Source organism: Haliotis rufescens, unplaced genomic scaffold (genome assembly GCF_023055435.1).
Source record: "Haliotis rufescens isolate VD_foot unplaced genomic scaffold, xgHalRufe1.0.p SCAF_20, whole genome shotgun sequence".
Lineage (NCBI taxonomy): Eukaryota > Metazoa > Mollusca > Gastropoda > Lepetellida > Haliotidae > Haliotis > Haliotis rufescens.
The window spans coordinates 13,208,317-13,221,002 of record NW_025963891.1 but is presented as its reverse complement, the minus strand read 5'-3'; the positions used below and the strand labels follow the sequence as shown (position 1 = coordinate 13,221,002).

Genomic DNA, 12,686 nt, shown 5'->3' with positions numbered 1-12,686 from the left:
TAAGATATGTAGATAATCACTGGAAACTGCCTTTTTTCAGAGGCACATGAGTGACCAGAGATGTTTTTGTTGAGTGTCATACAAACATTATTCATATATATGAATATTTAATACTGTTGATTATTTTTAATGATCTTGATTATATATGTTTTTATCTAACTTGATAAAATATGATTTAAAAAGTTATGAAGGTTATTGTGTTAGTTGATCTCACAATCCAACATGTGTCTTTATGTTCCAGCTTTGACCTGACTGTTATAGCATCTGACCAAAAGTTCAACGTCACAGTGGATGTGAAGATATTTGTCATTGTAAGAACATATCTGTTGAATTAAATAATGTAATGTCATATGTAATATGAGTAACAGTGTCATGGCACCCTTGTTTAATTGTAATGTACGGAAAACGTACACGATACAGACGTTTCTTCTGAAGGAGACCATTCACATGGTCCTTGCTCTTGGCAAGTGTGTAATACTCTCCCATGTAGGGATTAAGGCTGGGACGATACACTAACTGTGTGATCCAATACGTATCCCAATACTTCAGAGCTCCAGATAAGCTGCGTATCTGCGTGAAATACGCATCAGACATGCAGAAATACGCAGTAAAATAAAATCCAAGCGTATCAAATACGCAACGAACATTACAGATACGCTACAAAAATAAAACTTGTGCATATCATCAAAATATTGTGAAGTAACCCTGCATATTCGACTAGCAAATCAGCAACTTATTTTTAAATTATAACCGGGCATTCTGTCAACCTTGCCAAACTCCACCATGACAGTTACATCATGATCATTTGCCATCACACTTTTTTGTGGAAGTATCGTGGTATATTTGAGTCCTATAAAGCTCTCGAACCCACACGACACCAGTTTGCAGGGACTTGATGAATAGTGTTTTTAAATATTTAACTTAAATACCCACATGTGTAAAAACTAGTGGGTAACAGAAATTTGTATACCCAGATAGAATTACTGATACCCAATGATTTTAAAATGCATGGGTAAAATACTCACAACACCAAAAGCTTATCTGGAGCTCTGATAGTCAAGATGGCCAAATACCTGGCACACGATTTACAGTTGGCAGTGTCAAGTATGGTGCTATGGATGATAATGTTTACATTTTCACCGCTAATATTCACAATGAATTTTTCTTTGGTGTCACAGTTATAAGCAAACGTTTAAGGTAACGATCCATATTGTTTACTAAGTGTGTGACTATGATCGATATGTCGGGACCCACCGATGCATCGGTGTATCATCCCTGTATTAGTTGTGATGTTGAGAACTGCTCCTATCATCTGATGATGGATGTTGATGTTGTAGGACACTAACGACAACTCTCCAGTCTTCATGCCAGACAGATATGTTGAAACCATCGACGAATCCACAACATCAAGTAGGTGGTGGTTATATTCTGATACAGTTACAGAATAAAATATGTGCCATTTGCAGAAAAATGTCCCCATCTAGAAGTCTCTTGATTTGGCTTAAAAAAAATTAAAAATTGGTTCTCAGGCAATGGTTTTTGAAAATATAGTGCGGGGGGGCGGTGTCTTTTTGTTGTTGTTGAGTTGTTCAAACTAATATGTAACCAATAAACAGTTGTGTAATCAATAAGTAATTGTGTAAAATCAACCTGGGAAAGGGCCTCCCTATATAAATGTATTCCTTTATGAGTAAAATACTGGAATTCAGTATTTTAGCCTTTGCAATAAAACTCTCAGCAGGTCAGTAACGTGTGGTCAGTAGACAGTCCAGAGTTCCTCACCCCTTAATGAGCTTGACACAAGGGAGATAACTATAAGTAAACAAACCTGGACCCCATTGCACAAAGCGGTGTTAGGGCTACGACTATCGTGAACCTATGTTAAAGTATGGGAGTTACGATCACCTTAGTGCTAAGATCACTTTGTATAATGTGGCCCTGCCGCCTTGCCATTATATAAGAAGAACTAAGTTTACATCACAAGCATATTGTATTCTCCTGAAAAATCTACAACTGGTCATAGTTGACTTGCTCTCTAATAGGCTGTGACATGAGCCTGCTGTCAGCAGGACAGCTATGTGGTGGAAGAGTTAAGGCAGGGTGTATTCGATTACTTAATTTTCACATACTTTTTGAGATTTTCATAGGAGTAGGTATGGAAATATTGATTATCTGGCTCAATAAGTTTGGTGAGATATATAAACTATTCACAAGCAGTAGATGATCCATGTTTTAGAGTTTCTGCGATTTTCATAGGAGTAGGTTTGGAAATATGGATCATCTGGCTCAGTTAAGTTTGGTGAGATATATAAACTATTCACAAGCAGGAGATGATCCATGTTTTCGAGTTTCTAGATTGTTCTTTTATTACCTATGGCCTCTTGTAAGTGGATGCTGTAAAACTTATAATGTTTATCACAATAAGACTTATCTTTGTGATCTATCCATATCATCAAATGGAACAAGAGGTGAGGTCATTTTCCATTATAAGCAACAATGTACTGATGTCATGATGATGAGCGACAGTGGATATTATTAGTTATGGTGTCTTTAATTGTCGTATACAGTGTCATATTAGGTTAGCAGAAAAATATTGGGCGAGGCGTCAGCTTCAACAAATGTATTATGCTGAAAAGTTTACACTATCTGGTATCCATATTGCACTTGTCATGTAAAAAAGAAAACTTGACACTTACAACCCTTGATGTTAAGGGAGATTACTCTTCAAACCTTAGTGGCCAAACCTTGTTGATAATTTTAAGCATGTTAAGTATAATCTCTTTCAATAAAGTCACGAATGTGATCTTAAAAAAATATTGTCTTTGCACATCAAAATTAATGATATTAAAACACAAAACAGTGTCGAATAAGAAATTTCTGTACCAGAATTTTCAAGTAAAAAATATGTGAGGTGGGTGTTGGAAAATCCAAAATGGCTGTTACTGACAGTATATGGTCTCATATTAGGTCAGTAACAAACATCTTAGTTTTTTACTGACAGTATACGGGCTCATGTGGGGTCGGTAGTTCTGCTCTCTTAATGGTCAATCTCATTTTGAGGCATAAAAATGCTTAATAACAGGCAGGAATTAGAGCTATTCAGCATGAAGCATCAATAATTTTCTTCCGTGAAGCTGCCCTTTACAACATCACTATTGATGAGGAGCAGCCAATCGGTGCATTTATCATGACTCTCATTGCCCGTGATGCTGATGATGAGATTGACCAGTATGAGATATTTGATGATAGAGGGAACTACTTCTCTGTAGCTGCTAGTGTAAGCAAGGATTATATCCTACCTAAATATTATCCTAGGGGAAGTTTTACTCTAGAGTATAAGAGTGAGTGAGTGAGTAGGGTTTAACGCCGCTTTTAACAGTATTCCAGTCATATCACGGCGTGTCAGCTTAATGTGGGAGGAAAGCCTGAAGTGATGCAGGTCTCAGACGTTTACCACTTCGGTAAAACCCACGAGCACGGGTATGGTGCTGACAAACCTAGAAACATAATCGGGGCGAACTGGGATTCGAACCCACAATCACAGGTTTCTGGCGTGTCTAAGGGACGCAACTCTGCACAGCGAATCGCGGCACCTTAGACGACCGGGCCATCCGTGCCCCCTCTAGAGTATAAGAAAGGATTAAACACAGCGGTATGGGTTCAAATTTACCAGGGAGAATCATCCTAACTAGAGAATTTCATCCGCGGGATAAAAAATAGGGTAGGATAATATTTCCTCTTACACCAGTACAGGTGAAACTGTACTTCTGTACAATACCCTAGTATTAATACCTACAGGTAATATTGTTGCATGTATGGGTGCACATACTTCCCTCTTCCCATGTTTGTGGTGAGCGTCAGCTGATGGGATGTTTACCCGTGTGTTTCAGACTACCCTGTGCTGACTGTAACTGCCACAGACCTGGACTCGGCCACAACTGACAATGGCAGGATTGAGTACGGCATTGAGAATGGAGCTCAGGGCAAGTTTGTCATTGATGGGCAGAGTGGTGCTATCTCTACAGCCTCCGATGCAACCTTTGACTACGATGTACAGAGACAGTATGTTATGCAGGTAAGCTATAACAATCAGTGACCCGTGAAGATCCGGGGTAGAATAGGTTTTCAGCAACCCATGCTTGCCGTAACAGGCAACTAACGGGATCGGGTGGTCAGGCTCACTGACTTGGTTGATGCATGTCATCCTATCCCAATTGGGATGCTCGTGATGTCAATCACTGAATTGTCTAGTCCAAATTATTTACAGACTGTCGTCATATAGCTGGAATAATGCTGAGTGCAGCATAAAACAACAAAGAAAGAGAAAAGAGTATAACTATAACAATCAGTGGAGGAACCAACATTGACAGCTTGATGCAATTCCCTCCTCACTTTTCTCAATATGGGAATGGTCCTGATCATTGATTTGTCACCACCAAACCTGTGCTTTGGGTTTTTGTAAAATTGGCAACTCTACAATCTTCCTCACTCAGGGCATTAGAAGCTGACATGCCATGAGAAGTGAAATACTGTTTAAAGCAGCATTATTTATCAAACCGGCTCAACATAGGTACAATGTGTGAAGTCCATTTCTTGTGTTCCCTGATGTGATATTGCTGGAATATTGCTGGAATATTGCTAACAGTGGAGTAAAACCAAACTCACTCACTCCAAAACTGACCTGCACTGGAGATATCGCTTTGTCTGATCTGCAGCTATGTTTCATGTGTTCTTCCTTCTATTAATATCCTGTGATTGTTATTGGCTGATATGACAATGTCTGTACAAAGGGACCCGAGAAGATTCGGGGTAGAATAGGTCTTCAGCAACCCATACTTGCCGTAAAAGGCGACTATACTTGTCGTAAGAGACGACTGACGGGATCAGGTGGTCAGGCTCGCTGACTTGGTTGATGCATGTTATTGATCCCAATTGCGTGGATCGATGCTCATGATGTCAATCACTGGATTGTCTGGTCCAGACTTGATTATTCTCAGACCGCCATCATATAGCTGGAATATTGCTGAGTGCGGCGTTAAACAACAAACAAACCTTTCTGATCTCATGTCACTGTACTCAAATGTAACAAACTGTACAAAGGTACTGGCCCGAGATGGAGGCAACCCCCAGAAGACAGGAACAGCCAGCGTCACTGTCAACATCCGCGACGCCAACAACAAGGACCCCTACTTCCTGCCCACCACACGCAGGGCCGATGTCTATGAAAGTAAGAGATAGTGTCCCATAGACAGCCTCTCAAACCAAACATAACTATTCTATACAAAGTTACATTATTTGAAATAATTGCAGCAAAGGTCTTCCAAACAAACTGTACACTGTTTGTAATGGTCTGTTTAAAACCATGAGGACATTGTTTGATTGATTAATTAACAATATTGACAGTATAACACTATGTAAGAGTGAGTGAGTGAGTGAGTTGGGTTTAACGCCGCTTTTAACAGTATTCCAGTCATATCACGGCGTGTCAGCTTAATGTGGGAGGAAAGCCTGAAGTGACTGCATTTACCATCAAACGTTTACCACTTCGGTGAAACCCACGAGCACGGGTATGGTGCTGACAAACCTAGAAACATTATCGGGGCGAACCGGGATTCGAACCCACAATCATAGGTTTCTGGCTTGCCTAAGGGACGCAACTCTGCACAGCGAATCACGGCGCCTTAGAGGACTGGGCCACCTGTGCCCCCACACTATGTAAGAAAATATAACAATGGTTGACAATGCCCTGGACAGCATAGGATGTTGTCTAAACGTCAATCACTAGTTTGTCTGGTCAGGACTTGATTATTTACAGGTTGCTGTCATATAGCTGGAATACGGCCAACTGTAATGTTAAACAACAAACAAACAAACAAACATTCTCTGAGCACTTCCTGCAGCACAAGACATTCTTTACATGGTTTCTGTAATGAAATATTATTTACAATATTTTTTAAATGTCTATTCATGCATCTATGATCTACAATTTATTCTTATTAGAAAGATTTATTTTAATATTATTGGACGAGTTCCAGAAAGGGAACTTTGTGTTGAATATTTATGTGCCCGAAGATTCATGTGTGTGTGAATGTGCCAGATGCTGTCATTGGAACGTCGGTGATCAATCTACAAGCCATTGATCCTGACGCTAACGCAGCCCTCAACTATTACTTTGTGGAACCAATCAGTGCCATAACTCCAGATGGCATCGAGGTCCAAAGTGCCTCCTACAACTTCAAGGTAAGATAACTCTATGCTGGTGGGTTTATCAATGCTGTGTTATCATGCACAACTTACGTGCAATTTTCTAAAGGTTTGGGTATTGCAAACCATTTTATCCTGGCACGTATCTCCAAAGAGCCAGTTGATCCTGAATCCTGCAGTCAGTTTAGCCTGAATCCCACAGTCAGTTTATGCCGAATTCCATTGTCAGTTTGTCCTGAATCCCACAATGTCAATTTATACTGAATCCCACACAGTCAGTTTTTGCTCAATCCGACACTGTCAATTTATCCTGAATCCAACAGTCAGTTTTTGCTCAATCCAACACTGTCAGTTTGTCCTGGATCCCACACTGTCAGTTTTTGCTCAATCCAACACTGTCAGTTTGTCCTGGATCCCACACTGTTAGTTTTTGCTCAATCGGACACTGTCAGTTTAGTCAATTTATCCTGAATCCCACACTGTTAGTTTTTGCTCAATCCAACACTGTCAGTTTGTCCTAGATCCTACACTGTTAGCTTTTGCTCAATCCGACACTGTCAGTTTAGTCAATTCATCCTGAATCCCACACTGTTAGTTTTTGCTCAATCAAACACTGTCAGTTTGTCCTGGATCCCACACTGTTAGTTTTTGCTCAATCGGACTCTGTCAGTTTAGTCAATTTATCCTGAATCCCACACTGTTAGTTTTTGCTCAATCCAAAACTGTCAGTTTGTCCTAGATCCTACACTGTTAGCTTTTGCTCAATCCGACACTGTCAGTTTAGTCAATTTATCCTGAATCCCACACTGTTAGTTTTTGCTCAATCGGACACTGTCAGTTTAGTCAATGTATCCTGAATCCCACACTGTTAGTTTTTGCTCAATCCAACACTGTCAGTTTGTCCTAGATCCTACACTGTTAGCTTTTGCTCAATCCGACACTGTCAGTTTAGTCAATTCATCCTGAATCCCACACTGTTAGCTTTTGCTCAATCGGACACTGTCAGTTTAGTCAATTTATCCTGAATCCCACACTATCAGTTTTTGCTCAATCCAACACTGTCAATTTATCCTGAATCCCACACTATCAGTTTTTGCTCAATCCAACACTGTCAATTTATCCTGAATCCCACAGTTTATGCTGAATACCTCCATGTCAGTTTATCCAGTTTTTAAACCTGTTCGTAAATTCTATACAGGATCTATTTGAAGTCGTGGAAGAAAATGGCAGAGTCCGAACCAGAAGCAACCTGGACCGAGACCGAACATCAGTGATCACCTACACTGTCAATGTAGTTGATACCTCAGCTAACCCCAGACAGACAGGCACAGGTATATACTGGACGTCATGGCAACAGCTCGTGAAACAAAATGCCAATTCTTCAAATTATGTGATTAATCTCGTTATGCTGGTTGCGGGGATGAATCATTGGGAAATTATACATACATGTATTTACAAATTTAAACGGTAGTTGCATCATGCATGGCTCACAGGTAACAAATCAGGTGAGGTTCAACAACACTGGAAGCAGAGAGTACTTCAATGGATTTGAGAGTTTTGTTGGTGTCAGCCTTTCAAACACTGGAACACATGAAACATGCTGGCAGTGTCAGGCTGACTGACAAGACGAGATGAATGAATGACATCTAAACCAGGGCCCCGTTGCACAAAGCGATCAAAGCGCTAAGATGATCGTAACTCCCATACTTTAACATAGACTTACGACAGACTTAGCGCTAAGATCGCTTTGTGGAACGGGGCCCTGAAGTGTCTGAGTGGCAGATTGGATTGTTTATCCATCAGGGAGTTGTGTGTATGCTTTGATGCATTGACAGGAATAATTGTGTTGTGTCATGAGCATACTCTAGGGCATGGATGTGGAGCTACGTAATTAAGCATGTATTAGGCAAAAAAATAGTAGTCTTGGTTCTCAGCCACAGCCTGCATCATCATAAAGTTGGCCGCACGTTTCATTTTTATTTCCATTATATAAATTTGAAATAAAAAAATACTAATATTCCAGTCAAATACTGTATTTCGGTATTTTACTCATCAAGGAATACATTTATGTAGGAAGCCCTTTCACAGGTTGATTGTACACAACTTTTTATTTGGTTACATGCTAGTTTGAACAACGAAAAAAAAAAAAAAAAGACCACCACTCAACCGCACTGTATTTTCAAAAGCCATTGCCTGAGAACCAATTCTTTTATTTTTTTAGCCTTTTTGGTATCTTTTATAAGTATTTATTTTGATCTTTTCTGATATGCAGGGACCCTCATCATCAACATCTTGGAGTACAACGACCAGAGTCCTTACTTCCAGCTGCCCTTCTATAACATCACTATTGATGAGGAGCAGCCAATCGGTGCATTTATCATGACCCTCATTGCTCGTGATGATGATGATGAGATTGACCAGTACGAGATCTTTGATGACAGAGGGAACTACTTCTCTATAGCTGCTAGTACAGGTGAGGCTGTTGAGTTACTTTGGAGTTGTGGAAACAAAGCTTCACCATTTGTAAAAATCACGAGCACCATCATTCCATAGATCAGCAACGTTTTTAAACAATATTGTAAACAAAATCAGCAACGTTATTAATGTGAATGTCATCAACACTTATATCATCAAAAAGGTTGTTAATATGAATGTCATCAACACTACTATCATCAGCAACGTTGTTAATGTGAATGTCATCAACACTTATATCATCAGAAACGTTGTTAATGTGAATGTCATCAACACTACTATCATCAGCAACGTTATTAATGTGAATGTCATCAACACTATTATCACCAGAAATGTTAATGTGAATGTCATCAACACTACTATCATCAGCAACGTTGTTAATATGAATGTTATTAACACTACTATCATCAGAAACGTTGTTAATGTGAATGTCATCAACACTTATATCATCAGAAACGTTAATGTGAATGTCATCAACACTTATATAATCAGAAACGTTGTTAATATGAATGTCATCAACACTTATATCATCAGCAAAGTTTGTTTATGTGAATGTCATCAACACTACTATCATCAGCAACATCCTGAGTTTTAGGGTCCAAGTAAACTCAACGTAGCAACTTTGCAATTTTTACTACTTCAGGGCATACTTGTTTACTAATGCTTGTCCAAAATTTAATTAGAAAAACAGAAATAGAGTAAACAGATGATAAAAATTGACAGGCGAAATCATCCCCCAAGCGAAAAAAAATATTCACCACCGGGGAGATTCCACTCACTGGGGTTAAAACGGGTTCCTGGTGTTTGACACTGTGCAGTTTCAACAACCAGTCTACCTGCTTCGGCCTCAGATTTTTTATTTTAGGCTCATTACAGCCTTTTTCTGTCTGCTCGCTCATCCATTCGATTACTGTCAACTCTCATCAACTTATGCTTGATTCGTAACAACATCGGAGATGCCTTCAGCAGTCTACTCAGTTGGCAGGGGATACATCCCTGACAGTCATTCCTTGTGTGGAATAAGACCAAGGGAGCTGGTGGTGTATTGAGGTGATGCTAGTCATGAAAACCTAGTTTCAGATTGGTAATCTTTCTTTTAGTTATTGCCAATGTAAAGATCATTGGTTGTTTCTCACATTCAGCTATGTTATTAATATTTTATATTTTGGTAGGATGAACAGAAATAAGAGCAGCAGTTTATGTATATTGGCTAAGAATCACAATATGGATAAGTCTACATAACCAATGAAAACATTTGTCATGCACCACTGTGCCGATAGTTTTAGGCCACAACCCCGAATAGTTTTGTTTTGGAAGCCGTTTACGGTACATGTGACTTGCCCTTGAACGCCATCATCAGATTTTGACATTGGTGTGACTATTTTGTAGACTGTAGTATGCTTTGTTTGTAGGTGTCCTGACTGTGAAGAACAACATTGATTATGAGAAGGTTCAGCAGACTGAATTCAGGGCGAGAGCTACAGACAACGGTATACCTCGTCTGTCCAACACTACCGTGGTCCATGTCAACATCCGAAACATCAACGACAACAGCCCCATCTTCACACAGGTCCGTAGACAGTTGTCTTAATGTTTGGAAACAAACAAATGGCCATAAAATTTATATTAAAAAATACTGTTCATCTTATTAAATAAATAAAATAATCTCTTGCAGCAGAGAAAACTAAATGGTATAAATTGTAAAAATAATGCATATGAATTTCTGCTTTAAGACAATTTCCAGTTAAAATAATTTTATCTAATTAAAATGTTTCATGTTCAGCTGCTTAGGCATTATTTTTATTATTTTCTTAATCTTGATGTCTTTGTAATAAGATTGATCAAACAGTTGATTAAGGAAGAGAATTTATGGATGTCAAAATGGTTGCCCATTGTCGAGCACTAATTACTGTTAAGTGTTGGCTTTGTTGCAGGGTGACTACACCAAACACATTAAGGAGCATTCACCCCTTGGCACCTCTGTCCTCACAGTCACAGCTATTGATCGTGACCTCGAGGACTATGGCGTGGTCCGATACAGAATAGACTCCAATGAGACTCGCTTGATCATCAACGAGGAATCAGTGAGTTTTCTGTTGCTCATGAACAGTAGGAATACACTGAAAAGTGTGTACATAGGGTAGCCTGGTGCGATCACAGGTTCTCCAAATGAATACAGTTGGTAAAACCCCTTTATGGGATAATGCATGGAGTTGTGTAATGTTGTGGTATTGCAAGGGGTTGTATAATGTTGTGTTATTGCATGGGGTTGTATAATGTTGTGATATTGCATGGGATTGTATAATGTTGTGTTATTGCATGGGGTTGTATTATGTTGTGATATTGCATGGGGTTGTATAATGTTGTGTTATTGCAAGGGGTTGTATAATGTTGTGTTATTGCATGGGGTTGTATTATGTTGTGATATTGCATGGGGTTGTATAATGTTGTGTTATTGCATGGGGTTGTATAATGATGTGATATTGCAAGGGGTTGTATAATGTTGTGTTATTGCATGGGGTTGTATTATGGTGTGATATTGCATGGGGTTGTATAATGTTGTGATATTGCAAGGGGTTGTATAATGTTGTGATATTGCAAGGGGTTGTATAATGTTGTGATATTGCAAAGGGTTGTATAATGTTGTGATATTGCATGGGGTTGTATAATGTTGTGTTATTGCAAGTGGTTGTTTAGAAGCTTTGTGAACATGGAAAAGAGACACTGTTGACTCACCTGTTCTTGCCACAGTATTGTGATATTAACAAATCTATCATGATCATGTACAGGGACTGATCCAGATATCAGCAGATCTAGACCGTGAGAAGCAGTCAACTATTGCCATACAAGTGACAGCATACGACAGTCCAAAGGACTCGACAGTTCGGCGATTCTACACTGTGCCGGTACGTACCTGGTTCAGGGGCTGTGAGTGGAGGAGTGGTTACTGTGACTTAGATAAGAACTGGGTGCATTATGCCTGACTAATGGCTACATCAGTGCTTTTGAGTGTAACTTTATGATATTCGATTCCTACGTCGATAAAGACACATGCCGACACCTCAGGGATCATAACATTACTAAAGACACATTTTCCCATGCTGACACCTCAGGGATCATGACATCACTAAAGACACATTTTCCCATGCCAACACCTCAGGGATCATGACATTGCTACAGACACATTTTCCCATGCTGACACCTCAGGGATCATGACATTGCTACAGACACATTTTCCCATGCTGACACCTCAGGGATCATGACATCACTAACGACACATTTTCCCATGCTGACACCTCAGGGATCATGACATTGCTAACGACACATTTTCCCATGCCTACACCTCAGGGATCATGACATTGCTAACGACACATTTTCCCATGCCTACACCTCAGGGATCATGATATCGCTAAAGACACATTTTCCCACGCCGACACCTCAGGGAACATGACATTGCTAAAGACACATTTTCCCATGCCAACACCGCAGAGATCATGACATCGCTAATGACACATATTCCCACACCGACACCTCAGAAATGCCTACATCACTACCTACATATTCCCATTATGGATTATGACATAACTACAGACACATTTTCCCATGCCAACACCTCTTGATATCGCTAAAGACATCAGGTGGCCTCATCCTTATTTCATATAAGGGTACTTCTCTCACTTGCTGTTAGTCTGCAGAAGTTAAGGTGAGGAGAAGATGGGTTTAATGTCATGTTGTCTCACGGCAGATGTGAGAAGAAATCGGGTTTAACATCTCATCCTCTCACAGAAGTTGTAGTGAGGAGAAATTGGGTTTAACATCGTGTTCGGGGGCACGGGCGGCCCAGTCGTCTAAGGCGCTGTTGCGTCCCTTGGGCACGCCAGAAACCTATGATTGTGGGTCCGAATCCCAGTTCGCCCCAACTGTTTCTAGGATTGTCAGCACCATACCTGGTGTGGGTTTCACCAAAGTGTTAAATGTCTGAGACCTGCATCACTTCGGGCTTTCCTCCG

At 39.9% G+C, this 12,686-nt stretch overlaps 1 protein-coding gene across 1 annotated transcript in view; it reads left to right on the top strand.

Annotated features, from left to right (window-relative positions):
- LOC124133400 (cadherin-87A-like) overlaps positions 1-12,686 on the top strand; it is a 47,557-nt gene that overhangs the window by 21,022 nt on the left and 13,849 nt on the right. The window contains exons 18-27 of the mRNA XM_048400858.1: positions 242-311; positions 1,338-1,410; positions 3,891-4,075; positions 5,101-5,227; positions 6,098-6,240; positions 7,403-7,535; positions 8,477-8,677; positions 10,089-10,246; positions 10,611-10,760; positions 11,466-11,582. Of these exons, the coding sequence (XP_048256815.1) occupies positions 242-311; positions 1,338-1,410; positions 3,891-4,075; positions 5,101-5,227; positions 6,098-6,240; positions 7,403-7,535; positions 8,477-8,677; positions 10,089-10,246; positions 10,611-10,760; positions 11,466-11,582 (1,357 nt within the window). The remainder of the gene's footprint in view (positions 1-241; positions 312-1,337; positions 1,411-3,890; positions 4,076-5,100; positions 5,228-6,097; positions 6,241-7,402; positions 7,536-8,476; positions 8,678-10,088; positions 10,247-10,610; positions 10,761-11,465; positions 11,583-12,686) is intronic.